At 27.0% G+C, this 24,917-nt stretch overlaps 1 protein-coding gene across 3 annotated transcripts in view; it reads right to left on the bottom strand.

The window, feature by feature from the left end:
• Window positions 1–24,917, bottom strand: part of LOC135927510 (PAX-interacting protein 1-like) — a 90,576-nt gene that overhangs the window by 48,309 nt on the left and 17,350 nt on the right. For 2 of the 3 annotated variants that reach the window (XR_010572105.1, XM_065463529.1), the window contains exons 4-9: window positions 19,995–20,129; window positions 17,093–17,522; window positions 16,808–16,899; window positions 15,015–15,107; window positions 10,226–10,375; window positions 146–267 (exon numbers count right to left, since the gene is read on the bottom strand). Coding sequence is in view for 2 of the 3 variants with exons in the window: in XM_065463529.1 (XP_065319601.1) it covers window positions 146–267; window positions 10,226–10,375; window positions 15,015–15,107; window positions 16,808–16,899; window positions 17,093–17,522; window positions 19,995–20,129 (1,022 nt within the window). In the remaining variant the exon portion in view is untranslated. The remainder of the gene's footprint in view (window positions 1–145; window positions 268–10,225; window positions 10,376–15,014; window positions 15,108–16,807; window positions 16,900–17,092; window positions 17,523–19,994; window positions 20,130–24,917) is intronic. The other variant, XM_065463530.1, reaches the window with a different exon arrangement.

Raw genomic sequence — 24,917 nt, 5'->3', positions numbered from 1 at the left:
ACGGGTTACATTGCAACAATTTTACCTCTTTTTCTCCTAAATTTTAATATAAAACATATTTAGTACCATACACACAAACTAACTAATTACCCCTCAACCACGTCATTCTTGACTTATTGGCTAGTTAATTTATATTCCATAAAACCTTTTGCATATGAGAAGGGTATTAGATTGGTTTAAACCGCCAGTGTACTTAGCTCCGGCTCTCCATATCATATGTTTAACCTGGATCCTTTCTCCGTCCAAGAAATTCGTTATACTTATGACCTGTATCATTCATATATTTCAAAATAATATATTACCCTACATTTACAAATAGCAAATTATCGGCGAAGTATAAAAAATTAGCAGTGAAGAATACAAACTATAGCCTCTTTTGTATACTTAACCGTGAATCGGTAACTATGAATGAGGGGTTATGCAGCAAAGTAAAATGGTTACATTTTTTGAAAGAAGGAAGATAGGGAGAGAAGGAAGGGATAGAAGGAAGGGAGAGAAAGAAAGAGAACGAGAAGAAAAAGAAGAAAAGATTTAAAGAATAATTTTTTGAGATGACTAGTGTAAAATATAATTAATAAACTTTACAAACACAATAGAAAAGCATCAATCATCTAGATATCTGCAATTTATTAATGATTTTCCAATAAAATTACAGCAGAAAATTGTAACGAAGCAAATCTAGCATACAAGTTCAATATCAATAAAAAATTGTTATTGGACGAGATATTTAAAATTTTATATCTAAAAATAACAGACAATAGGGATTTAGCTAATTAACTGATTGCGAAATGTTTTTATCCTCGTTATAAGGTGAAATATCTAAAAAATTAAAATGATTCTATATCCTTTATGTGGTTTATCATATAGTTAAAACACTTTTGAAGGTTTTTCAAGCGTACGAATACCAATCTAACTAGATTGGAAAAAAACACTGTATTGGAAAAAGAAGGTAATAAAGGGTATAATTTTTAATTACTATAATAAATGACAAATAGATTATTTTGATTTAAATATTTTATACTGAACCAGGGATTCAAATCGAACCGCAATACCGAAATGAACCGTTAAAATTTTCTGAACTATTTTAAACCTTTTTAAAACGGATGTTAAATATACGGTTTATATTTATTTTAATAAAAATATGATGAATTCCATATCAAATCAACCAAGGTTTCAACCCGACCCCCTTCAATATTTCTTAAATTTTGTATACTGGTATTATATACTATAACTAAGAAAAAAATGAAATTTTACCTTCCAACACTGTTTACCCGCTAAGATATGGCCGTTTAAAGCGCGGAAAAATGGTACATTTTTGACAAAATGCACCTCATTTATTTCCAAATATCTCGAGTAATAATTAAGTTAGAAAAATAATTTAAATTTTATTTTGTAGCTTAATAAAAGTTCTTTAAAATGACATAAAAATAAATATGATGAACATTATATTAATATCGAAAACCGGATATGTAAAACCGAAAATTTATGTAGATAGATATCACATTGCTTTTTATTTGTACAAAATCCTAGACTGGGATGAACATGGGTTTAGGAGTTATCACTCTTTATTTGGCTAAAAATGAACAAATTTAACATTAATATCATCATATTTAAATTTAATGAATAGTTATGAAATAATATTAATATAAAAATTATGTCTAAATGATAGGCCCTTACTTTTTTTTATCTTTATCAAATTTGAGAAGTGGCTGGAATAATGAGCTTTGTTAACATTTTAGTTAAATTTTGTCTAGAAGTTACTTGAAAAAATAATTCTAAACTATTTATAATTTTATTTGCCTCAAATTGCATTACATATAATACAATCAAAAATTTATAATTAAAATATATCATATATTATAATCATCCAAGGAATTTTAATAAATTATGACTTTTGTTTTCGTCTAGGGGAATAAAAGCTTGGAACTTTGTGTTCCAGAAATTCTCTTTTCTCTCAAAAATCTACTTTCAAGATGACTTTCTATGTTCATATATTCATTATTGCTCACAAATATATAATTTACCCCTTTGATATTATTTCTTGCATAGTTAAATATATCTAGTTAACAATATGTGATGTTCATATGGACGTTGCAAGCTTGCTCGAGCTGCTAACCGTTTAGTGACGGCCCCCAAAATGTCGCATGGACTTTTACCTTGTGCGGTTTCAAAAAATGTCACTCAGCCTTTATCCCAAAATCATTTTCATGATTGTAGATATTATGAAATCTTTTATTTTTATATTGGTCACTGCTCCATCAGAAAAATAATAAATTTTAGCCACTATTAAATCCTTCCTTCAAGAATACGATCAATTTTTAAAATAAATAAAATGCACATGCGTTATGCTTTAAACAATCTGATATAACCACTAAATTTACATGTTTTATTATGTTGTTCTCACGGTAATAAATTATAAAAGAGTTGATAGTGGCTTGATTATTGGTCTGATTAAATCCTTGTACATGGTTCTGCACTACAAATGCATAGTTTTCTGAAAAGTCCGCAATAACTAAGAATTCGCCAACACTTAAATTAAATTTTGAAAAGTTTCGAATTAATGATTATCATGAAGCTATAAACAAATGAGGAATTAAATTGTTTAATTATTCAATTAAATAATCTACAAATTCGTCAGCGGATTTTGTCAGTGTTTCGAGAGTAGTTCGATCAACTGCTATCCATTGTTTGAATGTTTTATAATCTATAGAATTCTCGTCAAATAATATATTAAGCCTTTCTTTTAATTTTGAATATATGGGGGAAAATTTATTGTTGAATTTCAATTTTGGTAGATTATTTTATGTTAAATAAAATATTTAAAATTATTTTGTCAAGTAATTTTAATTTCGAGATAAAACTTAACTAAAGTTTTAAACAGCTCATTATCCCAGCCACCTCTCAAAATTCTTTTATAAATATAAAAAAAAGTAAGGGCCTATTATTTAGACATAATTTTTAAATTAACTTTATTTCATAACTATACATTAAATTAAAATATGATGATATTAATTTTAATTTGCTCAATTTTAGCCATATAAAGAGTGATAACTCCTAAATCCATGTTCATCCCAGTCTAGGATTTTGTACAAATATAAAGCAGTGTGAATGGCACATCATGATGACAGCATAAATGGTTAAAGTTAAACTAATATGGCCTTTAATTAAGTTTCATTTTCATACCATCATGTGGAAAATAAACCTTCCTCACCTAACCCGGTAAACTAACACTTCATAGTCCCAGATTATCGAGATGTCGTGCATCTATATTTTCTATAATCCCTCTTTACCATTATCTACCCAGCCTTATTCTCTGATCCGATCTTTCCAATCATTACATATAATTATGACCTTAATAAAAATAAAAACCTATCCATTGAGATCCAGAATGACTAATCTGTTTGGGTCTACAATCTCAAGGATACTCAGTGGTGCCCGAATTTTAATGCTTTGCCCAATAATAACATAATACTTTGGTGAAATGAAAACTTTTTCACCTACACTCACCTTCAGACAAAAATAATCTTTCGCGTTAAATTAAAAATTACTTTGACCCAAAAGAATAAAATCAACAACTCCCAACCTTCAATGTACCAGAAAGCAAAATAGAAAAAAACTCAATTTATGCAACATTAAATCTGCACTAAACATTTGCAATATCAAATGATGTGTTTTCTCATAACGATCATTCAACCAATCCCTTTTATGTAAACAACCTCAAAAATATATTTCTATTACAGTTACCACCATATCCCCTGATCCACTCTCAAATTTAAAAATCATCACAGGCCATTAACTCTTTTAAAAGAACTCGGCTGGAAGTCTAGATTTAGAAATTCCTCCAGGATCTAACAATACCCATTCGATTCCACCACATCCTAATACCAGCCCTAACCAACCTTCTTAATAACATTGTTACAGCATGCATTGTATCTAAATATTTGGTGCTCGCCTCATTGCACTATCCCAAAAAGATGGAAGTATTCGTCCCAATACTATTGGGCCTATTTTACGAAAAATCATGTCCAAAATTATTTGCTGGAGGCTAAAATCAAAATTCAAATATTTTACTACCTTATCAATTTAACCTTAATATTCCAGAAGGATGCATCACATATCACATACCAACTGCTACATCAATCTAATAACACTTTTTTTTAAATTTGACTTTAATAATGAAAAAGCCCATTCCTTACTTCCTTCTGCAACACATTCTCTGAACATTCCACTTGTATAAACGTCTGCTGCCAATCGTTCTATTTAATTTTTTATGAAACGATAGAATCTAAACAAGGAATAAAACAAGAGAATCCCTTGGTCCCAGCTCTTTTATGTGAATCCATTCGCACCTTCCATCAGACAACATCAACACATGCAATGTCCTTTTACTTAGATGATGGGACAGTTGCAATTTCCTTTTAAAAATTTTAAAAAAAATTTTCCATACGATGAACTAATTAAAATTTCATTTAGCATTTCTGATCTCACTCCAATCGCAGAGTTTACCCTCAATCATAAAATGGATAAATTTTATATGCCCAACAACTTATATCCCACCCAGAAAACTTTTATATAGTCTAAAAATCTAGCTTATTTAGGAGCAACAATTGGAGGTAAAGTAGCAATATCCAAATTTAGCGAGGACTTCTTGATCAAATTCGACCGGCTTTAGAAAATTCTAGCTATTTTACTATCTCACCATTCATTTTCTTTCCAAAAAATTTCTTATACCTTTCAAAAATATTGCATGCCTTTCGAGCGCCAAAATCTCCCTCAAATATGTATATTCAACTTCAAATTCTCGCCCAATTGCAGGATGCAAGCTGCTCTACCAGGCAAATTTTTGGAAACTTCATATTTCCTGTCACAATAAGTTTTGCAGCATTTCACAACTACCATTAATCCTCATTTGGGGTTGGCTTTAGACCTGTGGAAGTTAAATGCTCGAAATGAAATGCTCCTATGTCTTTATCCTCCAGACAACGAGATTGGAACTTACCCTTGATCCCATATTCCTTTGAATTATTTTACTTGAATGTTTTGAAAGGCATTTCCTAGATCTTTAACCCAGATATCGCATTCCCAATAGGTAGTGATTCCATTAACAATCCAACATTTATACTCAAGTTAAGATTTGGCTCGAGGCTATCCCTAGCTCCAATTTGATTTACTACTTTCCAACAAATAACTTAAGGTCGTTTAGGCTGCGATATCGTCACACTCTCATCTTGCAAACTCTGTCAGCTCCCTGTCGACAGCCTAGGCCACCACCCCTTCATTGTCGCTTTCCGCGCAGCTAATCCATTAATATTACCTGAAGGACATAAATTGTTATAATCGTAATTTATAAACTTTTTTTAAAGTAAATTATAAATAAAAAAATATATTTTCAACATGTTAATTAAAGCTTTTTTTTCCTTAACACCTGTTATTTACAAGACAATAAAAAGAACTTAAGGAATTATAAAGGAAAGCACAACTCTTCAAATCTTGAGAATTTGCAAGACCTAATTTTAAAGTATTAGTTTAGATTAAATTATATTTTAATAAAAATCTAAATATTATAGGTTAGGCAAATTGTGGTAACAAAAGCTCAAAATGATTTTTATTATTTGATAATGGCCTAGGTGTTGAAGAACGTAATTATTAGCAAATATGCAATATAATATTTGAATGGAAATTTTGCTATGTCTCCAAAATATTTCATTCAATTATAGGTCACTCAAGTATCAATAAACGCTATTTTTATCAGAGCCGTTTATTGTTTAATCTAAAAAAACGCAAAATACGTATAAAAAAAATTGAAATAATTATGTCTAAATGTCAGGAAAGAGATTATTTTCTGACCCATAATATATATTCATGGATTTCGAAAATCTGCTATAAGCGTGGTTTAAAACTATCATTTATATGATTGCTAATATATTAATTTTTTAATTAGAAGATCACATCATAATCGGAGGATGATTTTACCATTTAACAAGATACACATACAAAAATTCAGAAACTAGACCAATAAAACTCTAAGCTTCTTTTGTAGTAATCGAAGGCTTAACATTGTTCCCTTGTGAAATCAAATTCCTAAGAAAGGTTATTCCGAACAATGGTAAGGATATTCTCGGTTATTTTGATAAAAATTATGGCAATGGAGTATTAAGGGAGGTCGTAAGAGGCAGCATTTTATTGTTCGTTAAAAAATACGTAACAATTTTATAAAATAAAGGTAAAATATTTTACAAATTATTCAACTTATTATAATTATTTTTAAGTGAAATTGTAAATTCTATACCCTCTAGTTATATTGGAATTAAATGAAAAATAATCTTCATTATAGAAAAGAAATTTTAAAAGTTATATGTAAAAATCATTTCATATTTGCTGAAAAAGGAACCGTAAAATGACGAATAGGTATATTTTATAAAATCCAAACCGATAATTTTTTTATAAACGCGGGCCGTTAAAATTATTTTATAAACCATGTAAAAAAAAATTTGAGACCAGGGCCGTAAAATATTTTATATAAAATAAATACAGGCCATGCTCTTTTAAAAATAACCGGGCCGGGCCTGAAAAAATAAAACCCGGGCACGGCCAAAAAAATTTATATTAAAATAAATATATTTCGTTTAAATTGTGTATGACTTAATGGGTATCGCGTCATTACAGAGAAACTTTTACAGAGAAAACAATTATAGAGAAACTTTTACAAAGAAAACCATTATAGAGAATGTCGTTTATAGAGAATTATTTTATAGAGAATGTATTTTACAGAGAAATTTTTATAGAGAAAACAATTATAGAGAATGTCGTTTACAGAGAATGATTTTACAGAGAATGATTTTATAGAGAATGATTTTATAGAGAAAGTTTTTATATAGAATGTATTTTATAGAGAATTATTTTATAAAAAAATTATGTTATAATTTTTTTTTGTAAATTTGTGTGCTCTGCATAGTCAAAGTGGGAAAAAAATTATATGAAATATTAAAATTACCTTATATAAGCTAATTATTGGGCAGTTTTTATTGTAAGAAAATTATTACAATCTGGATCAATTAAATTACGTTAAACCCAATATTATAATATATTTATATTCATTGGTTAAGATTGAAGTTTTTATAAGATAAATCTAGTTAATCTACTAAATAAGAGCATAGCATTATATATTCGAAATATCAAATAAATATTTATTCATAATAAATCCAAATAAACATAGTATAAATATAATACCAATATAAAAAATACAATTATATGATTAAATTAAACATTTAAATTTATATTGTGGGATAAAGCCCTTAAATAATCCAGCATAGTTCTTAAATAAAAATCTTCAATAATTAGAAAAATCTTTTGGATCTTTCGCGATATTCTTTCTTTGACAGCGGGGCCATTAATCCTAAAGAGTATTGTTCCAATTTGTAACAATTCAGGCTATCTTCGTCTTTGAGAGCTAAAAATGGGAAAGTTTTTAAAATTTTTAATATAATATAATTACTAACTCTTTATAAATTTCCAGATCGTTGGATGATGGGAACTTATATGAGACGAAAAACTTCGATGCCAGCCTTCTACTGAATTATTGGTATTAGGTTCACCAGCTAGTGTTGATTCGTAGCAATTCCATAGAGAAATGCTAAATATTGGCGACCTCCTCTCCATAGCTATCATTTTCCAATCCACGTCTCTTCAAAGTATTCTATAGGGGGCGAGAATATCCCTATTTTCTTGATAGAATTCAGAGGCACATAATTCCTCGAATCCATGAATTACATCCTCCACTGGTACATATGCCAGTGACATTAACATTTTTATATACATAGCAAAATTTGTTTGCGTTTTATATGCATTGCAAATTAATGAATTTTTTTGAACAGTGCGCCATATGCATTGCGACATATGAAACAGGCACCCGCGGATCGCAGGCAGTGGAATCGACTGTTTAAAAGCAGATAAGGCTGCTAATTCAAAGTCGATCATGATGAATTTAGGATTTAAAAAAATTTGGAAATTTTTTATTTGATTGAAAATATTAAGGTAATCTTGTTGGCGACGTGATGTCATCAGGACATAAATAGCTAGGATAATGGTTTTATGTTTCATCCCGTGGATGGTGTATATTTGATGGAAGAGAGGAGGACATGTCTTGAATGTGCCATCTGCTACCATTTTTCACATGTTGATAAAAATTTTAAATTTTTTATAGTTGAAAATATGAGGCATCGGTGATCATGATGACCACTATCATATAACAAAAATTGTTCATCATTATTGGATAATTGATATTCAATAGGTATGACCAAGTCAATCAGGCTTAAGGGAAGGGCAGGCGCTCTTCCTACTTGGCGTCTTTTTCTTTGAATTGTCCTTTTAATTAAGGAACAACTAGGCATTTTCCCAATGGAGGCTATAGATATATTGCTAGATATATCGGCCATTATATTATTGGGCAGAGATTGGGTACTAGAAGCCTCTTGTTTGATTTTATTCATCTCTTTTCTTGCTTCAATATCAGCAATGTCTGGTACATGATTATGTTTTTTATTGTGGAATATAGGTATTCCGTTCTTAGTTCGGGCGCGCCCACTGCATTCATCCACATGATTTGATAAAAGATAACTATAACTAGTTACATTTACAAAAATCCTAACTGTAGCTGACTACATTTTATACAAAGTAACTGTCCAAAGTAACTAGTTACTCTTAATAAATATATTTAAATAATAAATTTATATTTTTTTACATTATAATATTATACAGAGCTGATTGCCCTGAATTTACTATCCACTTGATACTAATATAATTGTAACCTTCTAAAATTTTATTTAAACACGATATAAGATTATAAAACTTTCTAAAATTCGAAAATAGTGTTTTTATAATTTTATATTTTAATTCTTAATATTTTGCCGATTGTAATAATTTTCTTACAATAAAAACTGCCCAATAATTCGCTTATATAAGGTAATTTTAATATTTAATAATATTTCATATAATTTTTTTCCCCCTTTGACTATGCAGAGCACATAAATTAAAAAAAAAATTTATAACATTTTTTATAAATTAATCATATTTAAAATTTTTTTTTTTATAAAATAATCATATTCTTTAAATAATTATTTTTTATAAAATAATCATATTCTTTAAATAAATTTTTTTATAAAATAAATTCTCTATAAAATCATTCTCTGTAAACGACTTTCTCTATAATTGTTTTCTCTATAAGTGCATTATCTATTATTGTTTTCTCTATAAAGGTTTCTCTGTAAAATACATTCTCTGTAATGGTTTCTCTGTAATGACGTGGAACCGACTTAATGTAATGTAAAATAATCGTTTTGCAATATTTTTTTTTTAAAAATTTAATAATTTTCCATGTTTTAATATAAATTCTATGTTTTAAATTAGCATATGCTATGTTAGAAAGAAAGAAAGAAAGAAAGAAAGAAAGGAAGAAAGAAAGAAGGAAGGAAAGAGAGAAGGAAGGCGAGAATTTATTTAAATATAATTTAATTTTGAGATTCGAGTTAGAAAGAAAAATTGAGATCTTATCTGTGGCATCCTATGTTATTTAAAATTCCAATTCCATCGAGTATTTATGATGTTTATATATGTTATTTAACCATATTAGAGGAAGGTTCTTCAAAATCTTCCAAAAACTAAATAATAAAGTAAAAACACTATGAATTATTTGAAACCGTTGTATATGTATGCTATAGTTTACTAAATAATATGTAAAAATAAAAATATTTCTGTCATATATAAATCATGTTGCGATATAATAATCCTATTTGAATTTATGTTTTACGATTCTTTTATATATAGTATATGCTCTGTAAAACTGTGCAATATTAATGATCAGGCTGTTGATAGTCTTTTTAAAAATGGAATACCAAAAAGTACTATTTTAAAAATGGGATACCAAAAAGTACTATTTTAAAAATGGGATACCAAAAAGTACTATTTTAAAAATGGGATGCTAAAAAAAGCTAATTTAAAAAGAGCTATATATAAAAGATTTACTAAAAACGCATCTATAAAAGGTACTCGAGGAAAATTTTTACCACCTAGGGCAGGGTGAATATCTTATATAACGTTATCGCAGGTTCTGCCTAGAGAACACTATTATATAACCTACAAATTATGTTTTCTAAGTGTTATTTCAATAAATTAATATCTTGCTGGTGGATGCATATTCAAATTAATCTTAAAATAATTGATTCATTACATGTTTTTCTAACATATATTTACGGGCGGAAAAATTAAGGGGTAACGGTAAGTGCAAAAATTTCCAAGGCGGAGGAAGGCTGGGAGCTTTAATGGAAACGCAATCGTTGAGCCAATGAGCAGATATGCACCGTCGATTGCAAGACAAAGCCTTCCATTTGTTTATTTAAAAAATATATAAATTATAGCTAAAGTTAATTATATCTCAAAAAATTCGGTGTTTATTTTCCTGTTTTTATTCATATCAGTTAGATTGGAGAAATAAATCTTATAAAGTGATAACTATTCCATGTCAAATCGACCAAAAAAACGAGTTTTCGGAAGACCATCTTTAAAATCAACTAATCTTGGCATGATAGTTATTTATGTTGTATATGTTAATAAAATCAAAATTTTAGAGTGCTAGATCAACCAGATCCAAAGATATACGCCTTCGAAAATAGGGCAATGCGTGATTTATTAAATCTTGTTTTTTTTAAAATACTTAAGATAGAGTTACAAATTATATATAATTTAATAGCCCTTTAAATTTTACATTGGAAAACATCAAACAAAAAATTTAAAATTTTAAGTATTTTCTTATTTCAGGTAAAAATAAAATATTAACACTGTTAGGAAGGGATTTTTTTGGGTGTTGATATTCTCTATAAATATTTATTACCTTTATATTTAACGATTTAATAAAAATCTCGATAGCCATTTTTGTTTTTTTAATTTTATTAAAATCTTTATTATTTTTATAAATAAAATAATGTAATATAGATGGCGTTATATTAAAAAGATTTTATAATATAATGTATTTAATAAAAATATGTATTATATTGGTATTATAATTAAATAAATCGATTAAATATAACCAAAATGATATCCTAGGACAATAAGTAAGGAAGCAGCTCATACAGATATGATTATTATTAAGACGCTATATTGTAAAATAAACATTTTATAATTTTATATTCAAACTATTATGAAAACATCTCTTATTTTTATCATATTCCATTTTGCGCTTATTAATAGAAATTCCTAAGGCCATAATTTGTAGCCAATCAATTCAGCAAAAAGCCAAGCAAAATATATTATTGCACTGACGTATCAGCTGCGCAATATAAAAACAAAAATTTTTATAAATATGTGTTATCATGAATCAGATTTTGATGTAGCAGCTAAATGACATTTTTCAACTACATCCGATGGAAAAGGTCCATGTGACGGCCTATAGGGGCATTAAAAGATTATCAGCACGTTCAAGCCTTCAGCGCACCAGTTCTGGACACATTTTAACACCAGTTCAAATCAGTTTGAAAAACAAAACATGCCATCAGTAAATTTTACATATATAACCAACAGACAATACAATTTAGAAGAGATTAAACGACTTGAAAGATTCAATTAAGCTTGCCCCCAGGAACTCGGGAAATACATGCTGTATTTCCATTGAGTTTAAGTAAACTTAAAAAATATATTCATATAAAGAGGACTTATAAATTAACAATACTCAAATGCCGATAAATAATTTCTCTTTTGCTGATATTAAAGGATTCGTAACATGTGTTTATTACGATTTTTATAGGTTAGACAGTACTAAAAAAGAATGAAATTACTGAGGAGATATATATTTCCTTTTTAAACCCCATGAACCATTACCATCAATTATTTACCCCACAACTGAGGGAAAGATGCCCATTAATCAAATAAACAATTACAGATACAATAACAGTGACAGGACGTACCTACAAATTATCGTCTCAGGAAATTCTATTAATAAGCGCAAAATGGGATAAGATTAAAACAATTTATTTTTTTTAATAATTGTTTGTATATAATTTTAAAATATATCGTCCTAAAACCATATCCTTATGGGCTGCTTCCTTACTTATTGTCCCAGGATATCATATTGGTTATATTTAATCGATTTATTTAAATTTAATACCAATATAATATATATTTTTATAAAAATCTTTTTAATATAACGCCATATATATTACTTTTTTAATTATAAAAATAAAAAATCTTAATAAAATTAAAAAAATTAAAAAAACAAATTTATTTATTATATAAATGTAATAGACTTTTTTAAAGAATATCAACACCCAATCCCTTCCTAACAAGTAAATTTTATATTTTTACCGGAAATAAGAAAACAATTGGAATTTTTTTAATTTTTTTTGTAAAATTTTAAGGGCTATAAAATGATATATTATTTGTAACTCTATCTTAAGTATTTTTAAAAAAAATAAGATTTAATGTAATCATGCACTTCGAGATTTTCGACTTTGATGCATATATCTTTGGATCTGGTTGAGTTAGCACTCTAAAATTTTGATTTTATAAGCATTTACAACATAAATAACTAACATGCTAAGTTTCATTCATTTTTGAGATGGTTGGCCGAATCACTGGTCGATTGTCACGAAATTACCCATATGAGTTCCTTCCTCTTAACTCAAGTGCTGACATCAATGTCTTGGTGTAAACTACTAATAAAAAGAGATAGCTAATAATTTTTTGATTGCTTTATTCATAGAATAGTATAATGTAGGCCTATGTCAGACTAACCGGGAACTAGACCCCTTGGGGATACATGAGCGAAAGTGGTGGCAAATGACAGAAAATTTTTTGTCATTGGGCTGGGCAAATTTTTAGAAAATTGTATTCAGATACAGATGCTTTTCAAACTTTATATCTAAAATAGAAGATACTTGGTAAAAATTTCAACTAGATACAAGATACTGTATCTTATTTTTTTAAATAACTATGATACATGATACTTTTTAAAAAAAACTTAAAAATATCCGATAATAGAAATTTATAAAAATCATGTAAATAAATTGCGATTTTTATTCATTGTCATAGTCAGTCCTATGATTTTAAAAATAGGGGAGAGAAACAGTGGATACATTATAAAAGCATTATCAAATTCATAAATAATTTTAAATATTCTATTAAAAGGTATCCTTCTATTGCTATATCTAACTGTCATAATTATATTGTATCTCCTCCTGGTATGACAATTTTGCTCGGTAAAAGGAACAAATATATTTTAAAAAGAATATAAATAATCAAATCATAATTCAAATTAATAACCTCTATTATCTATCAATATTTTAATCAATTATAGATGACTAGTTAATAACCCGTCAAGAATGACGGGGTTAAGGGGTAATTAGTTTGTGTATAAGGTACTAAATAAACTTTATTAATATTTAGGCGAAAAAGAGGTAAATTTGTGAAGCACACCTCATAAGATATTCTTAATTTCTGATTCATCTATCATCGAATAAGGGAGAAAAGTATGATGACCCGTCTTTCTTGAAGGGTAAAATGAAATATATAACTAAGAGTACCAGAGCTCCCGTTAGTCAGCATTGCTGAGTTCGTCAAAAATGGCGGGACATGAGAATTTTCTCCTTACTCTTATGATAGTTGTTACCTGTTATTTGCAAATAATAACCAATTTTTATTCTTTATAACCCCCTCCCCCTTTCAAGCCAGGTCCAATCCATTAAAACTAAGTGTAAATGCTATATTTGAGTTAAAAGATATTTAAAGCTTTAACTTAATACCCATATCAATATTATTTGTTAAAATTACTGATCACCTATGCCTAAATATTGAAAAAATTCCCAAGTAAGGTCCAAGGCCATAATAAATTTGAAAAAATTTCCCCAACCAAAGATCAGAATAATTTTGGTAGTTGAGAACTGGATGGGCCTTGGTATTTTGATCAGGCCGAGCCCAGGCCTGCAAAAAAATTTGTTTTAGGTCAATGTCTGATCCAGTTAATAAAAAAAATCCCAAGCGTCCAAGCTGATAATTATTTAAAATATCTTTCCCAAGCCCAGCCCAATATAATTTATAAAAATATTTTTCAAGCCCAGCCTGACCGATTATAATTTTTAAAAAAATTTCTCAAACCTGGCCAACCGATAATAATTTTGAAATTGTTTTCCCAAGCCTGGAGCTTCCAATAAAAAAGAAAAATATTGATATATTTAAATTACTTTATCATAATATAGTTTCATATATAAGAATTGTATTACAAAATTTAATATAGAAGGGGGGTGACTGGAAAGAACGTTTGTCTATCGAATGTTAAGTGATGTGGTTCGAATCTCGTTGATGTATAAAAATAAATTAAAATAAAGTTTTCTTTAAAAAATAATTTAACATTAGAGGTATATAGTCTCCTTCGATTTATTTAACATTAATATGATAGAAAAGTTGATACGAAAAATAAAAATTAACATTAAGATGATATGAAAGTTAATACCAAAAATAAAATAAAGGTTACACGAAAACGTTCATTTCTTGATTACGGCGATTATATATTAGATTTCTTAGATACTATTTCAATTCATTATCTATCAATCATCAATATAAAAATTTATTAAACTTAAAAACTTTCAAGTTTAACTTATAAATGATATAGAATATGAAATGAAGGTCATTATAAATCTGATTTTAAATAAATTTATATAATATACTTTTAGATCCTTGGCGAAATTGAACGATAAGTCTGCAGAGCCATTTATAAAAAGTTTAAAAAAGATACAAGATGTAAAAGCATCTTTTACCTTATATACAAATTTCCTAATACTGCCCAACCCTGCAAAAATTATGATAATGAAAATATCAGAGAGGGTAACAACTAGGTCAGAATAGGATTGCAGACCATTAAACTCTTTGAGTTTAAAGTAATCAAACTGAAAAATACCCAAAAAAATTTTGAATATATTGATTGTTAAAAATAAAATGATTTCTTAAGTAAAAATCATTAAATCATTTGTAACCTTTTTAAAATTGTCAGTTCTGGTGGAGCTTAAAAAATGAGTGTAATTTTGATTCATCGACTCGACTATTTCTCCGCCATATTGATTTATAACCTGAATTATAAATTTTTTTAATAGTTGTTTACCCAATAAATAGAAAAGGTGTTTAAGGAGATGAGATTAACTACAATTAAACTTTTCTAAAAATGTCATTCCATATCAAATATGTAAAAAAATTTGAAGCCTTTGATAGTACCATATAATTTATAAACTTTTGAATAAAGGTTATAGAAGCAAAACAAAATTCTAGCTTGCTAGTTAAATTACCTAAGCTAATAGGGGTGAGTCAAAGGTGCAAAAATCAGCTAATTTTACCTTTTCTAATATTAAATATATTGCAAAAAACCGAAAATTTATAAATTATGAAACATATCCAAAATCTTCCATTAAAAATTTTGAATTATATAATTCCTTCCATATTATTTTTATACTTCCCGTTTAGTTTAAGCACATCCTATTTTGATTAATATAACAAAACAAACTGTCCATTTCTTATTTTAATGAAAAGTATAAATTAATGTTATTTACTTAATTTGTAAAAATTTCACAACTTTATAAACTTTAAGCTAAAATTTATTTTAATTTATTAATTAATTTAATAGACCACTATTTTATTTTTACATTAAAAAATAGATTATTTATTTTTCGTCAGTTAATAAATTAAATTAATTATATTTTTGATATTTAGGTCATAGCCTTAATTAACAACGAAATAATATTAAATATTTTTATTATATTATAATTTTAAAAAATATAATATATAAACGGCCATTCAATAAAAACGGAAGTGGGATTACAAATTTCTAAAAAACAAACAATTATATTTTAAAACAATATTGCATTTTTTGTTTTAGAAAAAAAATGTTTTGAGTTCTAATCGCTAATTGCTTTAGTTCTGCAACAAAACCTAAATTTCCACTTGACATATGTTCAATAGAAAAAATTAGGGCTGTGCCGATCCATATATTTTCACCGATCCGTTCCAATATTAGTTAAAACCGATCCGATGCCGATATTTATATTGATTTTTCACCACCCCTCTTTGAACCAAAGGTAATTAAGATATCAATATTTTATATGCAAAAAATCGAATCATGTATTTAATTTAATTTTTTTATTTCTACAATTTTAAAAAAGTTTACGGATATTGGTAGTATTAAATGAATTTTTCATTATTCCTCCCCATGAAATTAGAATTCCGCAGATAACGCATTTTGCAAAATTATCTTTGTCTTTTGTAAAATATTTCAATAATTCAAGATACCATATTTAAAAAAACTCTTTTATTTAAATTAAAGTATAAATAATAAAACTGGCGTTATTATTTAAAAGATTTAAAATAAATAAAACTTTTGCCAAATTTGGTTATAATATATATTAAAACGTGATTTTCGCGAAGAGTCTGTCTGCCAATCCGAGTTCTGGGTTCGAATCCAGTAAGCATGTTTTTTTCTGAAACCGTAGTTCCTTCTTTGGGGGGGGATGATATATAGTAAATCGGACTCAACCAAGTGATTCCGTTAATATATATCAAAAAATAAGTGGATCTTATTGCATTTTAATAAATTTTGGTAGTTGTTTAGTAAATTAGGTTGTTATATAGAATTGATATTATTGTTAATAGGTAGTGTCTATCATAAACCTAATCTCGTTCCTATTTTATGTATTTTGTTTTTATCGAATGAATATATTAATAATATTTTTTTTAAATAATAATTGACATTGATATTAAATCAAAAAAACAACAATACAACCTTTTTCCAGGATTGCAGGATATGACTAGGAATACACTCGTTATAATCATCAATGTAAAAGATACATCCTAACAAATTTAGATTTACTGGTACTATAATATTTTTTTTAATTCAAAAATTTTAGATAGGCGTTTGAAGTTGGTTAAATATATATTCCCAAAATTTAAAAAGGCATAATTATCATGGTAGGTTCACTATAAAATAGTATTAAAAAACATCAAAAAACCGAGTAAGGTACTTTAAGGACCATTAAATAGTAAAATTGCTAGTCAATAAAGAACTTACTTTCTGTTTGGGACAAATCTAAATATGAGCAAGTTTTGTCATCCTGTGTGGGTGGGAAGGCGTCAGTTATGATCTTAGTTAGTTGCTCATTAATTGTTTTCTCAGATCCCTTTATATCATATTTATTTCTATCATTAGCATCAAAGTCTTTGCCGACTCCTCCATATTCGTCTCGAGTTACTTCAATATTCTCATTCCTTATATTTTGGCATAATGCTGGATTTTCGAAAGAGCTCACATTAGATTCTTTGATCTTGGAGTCAATGTCTAACTGTTTGACCAAATATCGTGGATTATATTTTTCGTATGGAATAATCGAGTTGGTACATGCACAATCAATCAACCAATCAGGAGTTACTATAAAAAAATCGTTTAATCCTCCTTTGTGACTAAAATCAACGTGGGGGTAATCATTTCTGAGTGAATCTTGCTTCAATAATAAAATAGGCGAAATAATTATATTATAATTTATGTACCAAACCCAGATTTTCGATTAGTTGCAAACTTTTTAGGTCTCTTATAATTAAAACTTAATTAATTCAGTAAAATATTGTATTTAAAAAATCAGTCACAGAGATTAAACTATCAAAATTTTTCAACAATGCTAGTACCCCATTTATCACCTTATATTTTAAATTATCAATTTATTATCCTTTAGGAAAAAATTATATAATAAATCAGTGACGCACCAAAACCATTGAGCCTGATACTCATGGTACCTATCTATTCTTTGCTAATACCACGGGCCGAAATATTATTCCGCCTTTAAAAGGTTAATTGAATAATTTTTCGATAAAATTTCTAACTCAAAAATTACATTTTCTTGAAAAATAATAAATAATTTTATAATTTATCATATGAATTGTTAGTTTTTTAAACTTATTTTTTCTTTATAAAATAATCTAAAGTTACCTCATTTGCGCTTCCCTGTTTTTCAGATTAATATTTTTAAAAAAATTTAAAGCTTTTATTACCTTTTGGTTTATATGAAATTAAGATTTTACAGACGCGCTCTTCTAGAAAATAAAATAACTATAATCCGTTAACTCATTAAAAATAGATGCCTAATGGAATTTATGTTCTTAGTTTCGATTTTGATTATTTCTAGACTTATCAGTCCCAATATAAGAAAATTTTATTTAACCTTTATTAAGCCTAATAAAATTAAAGATTTATTCTATCCTTCCTTTTGGGAGGGGCTCCACTCTTTCATCTATTCCTATCGTCTAGGCTTAATTTTTGATCGAAGCTTTTTTCCAGGGATAAACTATCCATTAGTAATTAAATATTTCGGAAATAATACAACTAATAGACTATAAAAATCTTAATATGCAAGAAATATCCAAAATTTTTGAAGTGATCATTAGATTAAGAAATTAAATGATCAATCCTTCCCATTTTAAATCTTAACTTATTAGGACCTTTAGACAGGGATCCAAACAGAACCAAATATCGGTTCGGTTCGGATAAAAATAAGGATTCAAGGTTCAGGTTTGGTTCGTAAAAAATAAATATATCGGTTAGGTTCGAATCTCTAAAAATCGGTTTGAACATTTTTGTATTCAAATCTACATTCGAATTATGTATAAGTAGGTATATTATTTTTATTTCATCATTAAAATAAAAAAATTATACATAAAACCTTATTTTTATTGATTGCAGATTATAAAATAATATTTAAATTATAAATAATACAAATAAATATCAATTTTAATATGAACAATATTTAACTTTATTTACTTAAAAAATTTTTGTTAGGCAGCACAATTAATATATTTTCAAGATTCGTCTTACTCAAATTACATCTATAGAGAGATAGTATAAATTTAATTGTTGAAAAACATCTTTCCACATTAACTTGTGCAGCTGGCACTGCCAGTATGATATCAAACAATTTGCATAATTCTGGGCATCGATTACTCTGATCTCCAATAGTTTAAAATATTCATATTTGTATTTAACCTAAGTTCTTTTGAAAAATTAACTATAATATTTATTTCTTTGATTATTATTTGCCAAATACTTAAGGATTATTCTGCAACATTAAATTGAATATTTTAAGAATTAATTTTAATTTTACCCACGTCTTCTAATATAGGATTTTTTTTAAACCGCTATCATCGATTAATTTGAATGGTCTGCCATTAGAAGTGACCAACTCAGTACAAGCATCAATTATTATTTTTTTTTATTTAGTTTAACTGATATTGTTTTGTTCTATTAATGCTTCTTCTATCGTCTGTTGGCTTGATGACATCTTAAACTTTTTTATTTTATTAGGCTTTTGTTTGTTGTGATATTTTGCTAATTTTATCGAATTCTAGATGGTGGTTTCTTTTTATGTGACGCTCAAGATTTATGATGGCCTTTCATATTTATTTGACATCAGTAATATTACATTTTGATGTGTCATTTATAATACTATATGTGAATAATTTTTATATTGGATTTAATGTTCTCTAGGCATAATAATTTATAAACTTAAAATATTTAAAATATGCTGTAAAATGGCAATATACCAAAGTTTATAAAAATTATGACTGACACTTATCAATCAAATGATTGATAATAATTTTTAAAACGATTCGAATAAATTTTTTCAATATACTAGTAATAACTTATATATTATTTTATAGGCATAAAATCATGAGGCTCGAACCAGTTCAGAGGCATTTTAGCGGTTCGGTTCAGGTTCGGCTATAAATATTTTAGCGGTTTTGGTTCGATGAATATAGGTTTTTAGCAGTTTAACGGTTCGGTGGATCCCTGCCTTTAGGATTTCATTACTTCATAAAACATTCTAAAAAAATTTGTACCTCGAACATTTGTATTGAACAACATCAAACTATTGAAACAATTATTTTAGATGAAACATAAAGAATGGCAGACATGTCAGACAAACCTTTAAACTTGGGAAATCTGAAATAAGGTGAGTTATGGATATAGGTCTTTCGCCAATATTTTTGGAAGAAGATGACTTAATCAGTGTACCACCATTGTACGTGACTAGAGCCCATATAATATCAATATCACTTTTCTTGAGATATTCAAAAAAAATTATGCATTAGTTTACTTGTGTGTGGTTTAATAATTATAATAAATGAATATTTATGTTTTAAATTTAATGAGGAGTTTGTAAATATTGTAGGCACAGGGTAAAAAGATTAAATTCTAATAATTGTAATTTATGCAGTGCCCTCATCATGGTGCAATAATATTTTTAGATTCGTTTGGGATTGGAACTTATTTATGATTCTATAATATTATGGTTCTGGGTACCCCGTTTAGAAGAAACTTTCCTCACCCCATCTCCTTTTTTAAGGTATTTTTTTACAAATTTTATATTATCATCCCCTTCATTCCTAATTATTTTAAATAAAAAAATATTTGTATTTTTTTCTATATATTTTCTTATATAATATAAAATATATCTATTATTAACCCTTCAATACTCCGGTGAAAAAAATGACGTTAGCACTCGGGTGGGGTTTAATAGATCCCAATTTCAAATGTATATCTCCAGTTATATTTAATATTTTTATTTAATATTTGGATATAAGATAGAACTAACCTTAGACTTGATAAAATATTTATTTATTTTTATTTTTTAAGCTTAGATTAAAGATGATGAGGATAATTATAATTTGTGCCAAAATTTTCTAAAAAAGGCTTACTTTTTTTAAATTTCAAATATTAAATTAAAAAATTAACTTATCTATCATATACAGTGAAAGGGGGGATATTTTTTACCAGATGTTAAAACAAAATAAAATGATACTATTATATTTTTATTTTAATCATACTTAAACATTAATCTATGTTAAAAAAATTTTAAACAACTTTTTTTAAAAAAAAAACTTTTTAAAAAAACATATTTTTTCACATAATTTAATATTTTTGTATATTTAATTTAATATTATTTTCAATCTTATAATGTTTAATATAGACTACATTCTTTATAACTTTAATACATCTCCTTTACTCTCAAGTACTTCTGTAAATTATTCTTTGCCAATCTCAGATGGGAATGATATGGAAAATTATCAATCACATTCTAATATTTCTGCAAATAATAATTCTTTAGCAACTATTAATGAAAATATAAATCATTCTCAAATATCATCCATTCCTAAACCCAAAAGAACATACAATTGTTGGAACAAAGATAAAATTGAAATGGTAATGAAAATATTAGCAATGCCAGAGGAAGAACAGATGAAGGTTAAGGACATTGCTAAATTTGTTAATATGTCGAAGGCATCAATACATAAAATAAAACGGGATACATTCCCAGAAATTATTGGTGAGCCCTTAAAGGAATTCTCGCTTAAACAAAGGGGGAGAAAAATTAAAGACACAGCAAATATTGAAAGGCAAATTATGGATTTGCTAATCGACAATAATACCTTCACGGTGAAGGATATAATTGAGAATTTGCCCTCTGGTTCTCCAAAAAATATTGGAACTATAAGGAAATATATTAAAAACCCGATGTCCAAAAAAGAGCTGGGAAAGAACCAGATCGCAGGAATACACCAGGAGCTATCAATATTCGACAGGTGTATTGCCGCAAATTGCTGAACATCTCCAGAGAAAGACTCTATTTTCTCGACGAAACAGGCATCAATTTTCATGTTGTACCTGTCTATGCTTGGGCACCACTCAACGTTAGACCATTAATAAAGGTGCCACCCTCAAAAGGGAAAAATGTAAGTGTACTTTGCACTATAGGAATTTGTGGAGTTATACATTATAAAATCATCGAAGGATCATATAATGGTATGTTATTCAGAAATTCATTAATGGATATTATTAGTATATTACCACCAGATGACATATTAGTTATGGACAATGCGTCAGTACATAAAAGTCATCTAATTGATGACTATAAAGAGAGAATTGAATATCTTCCCCCATACTCACCACAATTAAACCCAATTGAAATTTTTTTCGGGGTTTTCAAAAACAAGTACAGGTCATTAATTCCCAGACCAAGTACAAGGGAACATATAATAAATAATATTAATCAAATAATGAATCAATTTATTCCATATGATTTTACAAATTTCTATAATCATATGCAACATTATTTGGAGCTGGGCTATCGTGGACTACCTCTTGACTAAAGTAATCTAATTATATAATAAATTACGATTAACATTTTTTAATATTTATAGGTACTATTTAAGCAAGCAATTTATGACTATGAACTATCATTAAATATTTCATATTTTATTAATTAATATTCATGTATTAGTGTAATTACGAATATATTTCTTATTATATATAATTATATGTATTATACGAATTGAATAAAATATTAAATTAAAGTTATGTCTCAAATATGATAAAATAAAGTGAGAGAAAAAAACTATTTTCAGAAATAAAAGATTCTGACTAAGATCTTACAACTTAAATGAATAATTTATCATTATATTTAAAATTATTCTACATAAAATATCGTTAACTACGTAAAAGAAAATATGTGATGACAAAACTTTTTATATTTTTTTATAAAAAATTTTTTTTAAGTGTGACATTTAAAAAAGTTGTTTAATATTTTTTTAACATAGATTAATGTTTAAGTATGATTAAAATAAAAATATAATAGTATCATTTTATTTTGTTTTAACATCTGGTGAAAAATATCCCCCCTTTCACTGTAATCATGATAATTCATAATATGGATCTTTATTCTTCAATATAAAAAAAAAATTACATTAATACATTCAAACATAAAAGAAATATAGAACATTGAAATATGTTAAATTTGACATGCAAAACATTTATTACATAAAACATTAATGTTTTCTAAACATAAATTAATTTTATATATTTGAAAAAAAATATTTTGTTTTTTTATTTTGATGGTTAGATTTAAAAATTCCGCTAAATAGATTTCCCAATAATGTCTTGAATTGTGTTACATCAACTTCTTTAGTAGAACTTTCATATTGGTCAGTATAGTTTTTACATATAATTTTAATTTTTTCGTTGGTATGATAAAAAATCTCTTCAATCATTTTTAGTGTTATGAACAAGTCAAAACATTTTTCTGGAGTGTCAGCTTCTTTCCCTTATTCTTTTACTCCTGGCAGATAAATAACTAAATTTTGTTGATGAGTTCTTATTCTTTGATTAGGAAGAAAATTTTCTTCTTACTTTTGTTACTTGTTATTTGAAAATAATATCCAATTTTTATTCTTCTTACCCCCTCATCCCTTCAGGCCAGGTTTAATCCATTAAAACTAAGTGCTATGGTTTGAGTAAAAATAGATTTAAAGCGTTTACTTGATAATACCAATATTATTTGTTAAATATTACTGATTACTTATATTTAATATTAAAAAAAATTCCCAGGCAAAGTCCAAAGCCATATTAATTATGAAAAATTCTTCCAAGCCCAATGAAAGATCATAATAATTTTGGCAGTTAAGAACTGAAATAAAATATTTAAATAATCATAATGAATTTAAAAATACAATCAAAATTCAGATTTTCATGGGCCATGGTTTTTTGATCAGGTCAAGCCCAGGCCTGCAAAAAAATTTGTTTTGGGGCCAATGCCTGACCTATAATTAATAATAAAAAATTTCTCAAGCGTCCAAGCTCATAACAATTTTGAAAAATTTTTCCCAAGCCCAGCCCAATATAATTTATAAAAATATTTTCCAAGCCCAGCCCAACCCATAATAATTTTTTTTAAAAAGTTTTTCAAACCTGGCCAACCGATAGTAATTTAAATTTTTTTTCCAAGCCTCAAGATAGGTAAATCTCTAAAAACCATTAGTCTATTTTAACCCAGCTCACCCCAACCAAGGCCAACCCCCATTAAGACTAAGAGTGAATACTATTTTTTTTGAATAAAAATATATTTAAATTAGATTTTACCTGACCATATAAATATTCGGTGTTAAATATTACACCTATGCCTAATATTAAAAAAATCCAAGCCAGGTCCTCGCACTTGGTTTTCTCAAACCCGCAAAAGACCATAATAATTTTGATAGTTGAGGACTGAAATAAAATATATAAAAAGTCACAATGCATTTAAAATGGTTTTTTGAACAGGCCTGGCTATGTCTGCAAAAAAATTTCAGACCAATCTATAACCCATATTTAAAATTCAAAAATCTTAAAGCACCTCTATTTTAAATTTTATCCAATATGATTTCCATCACATTTTAAATTTTGATATTTCTAATACATGCTCACAGTATACATTGCAACAATTTTACCTCTTTTACTCTTAAATTTTAATATTTATATAAAATTTATTAATAAAGTATATTTAATACCATACACACAAACTAAATAATTACACTTCAACATCTATATAATTAATATTTTAAATTTAATTATGTTCAAATTGGTGCATGCGTGAAACTTTAATATATATATAATTAATATTTTAAATTTATTTATATTCAAATTGGTGCATGCGGTAAGCATATTCCTTTAAAACGGGAGGCTCGAGTTCGATTCTCGTAGAGAGCAAAAAATTAACATTACACTATATAGTCTCCTTTAATTTAAAATACATTAGGGAGATACGAAAACGATCGTCTTATGTTTATGAAGATTTTATATTAGATATTGTCATAATCACCACAAATAAAATGATATTACATTTTAAATAATTATATATTTAGTTTAAGAATTTACAAAATCATTATAAATGATAAAAATAATTTGAGAAATGAGTCAGCTGGTGAAAAATAAGAATAAAATAACTCCACCAGAGAAAATTTTTACGTTTTCTTTTTCATATATCTCTTCAAAATATAAGATATTTAAATTTTATTTTAATAAATATTAAAATATA

Source organism: Gordionus sp. m RMFG-2023, chromosome 3 (assembly GCF_954871325.1).
Source record: "Gordionus sp. m RMFG-2023 chromosome 3, tfGorSpeb1-WG-v2, whole genome shotgun sequence".
NCBI lineage: Eukaryota > Metazoa > Nematomorpha > Gordioida > Chordodea > Parachordodidae > Gordionus > Gordionus sp. m RMFG-2023.
Note: the sequence above shows the minus strand (reverse complement) of the source record. Positions and strands in the feature narration are given on the sequence as shown.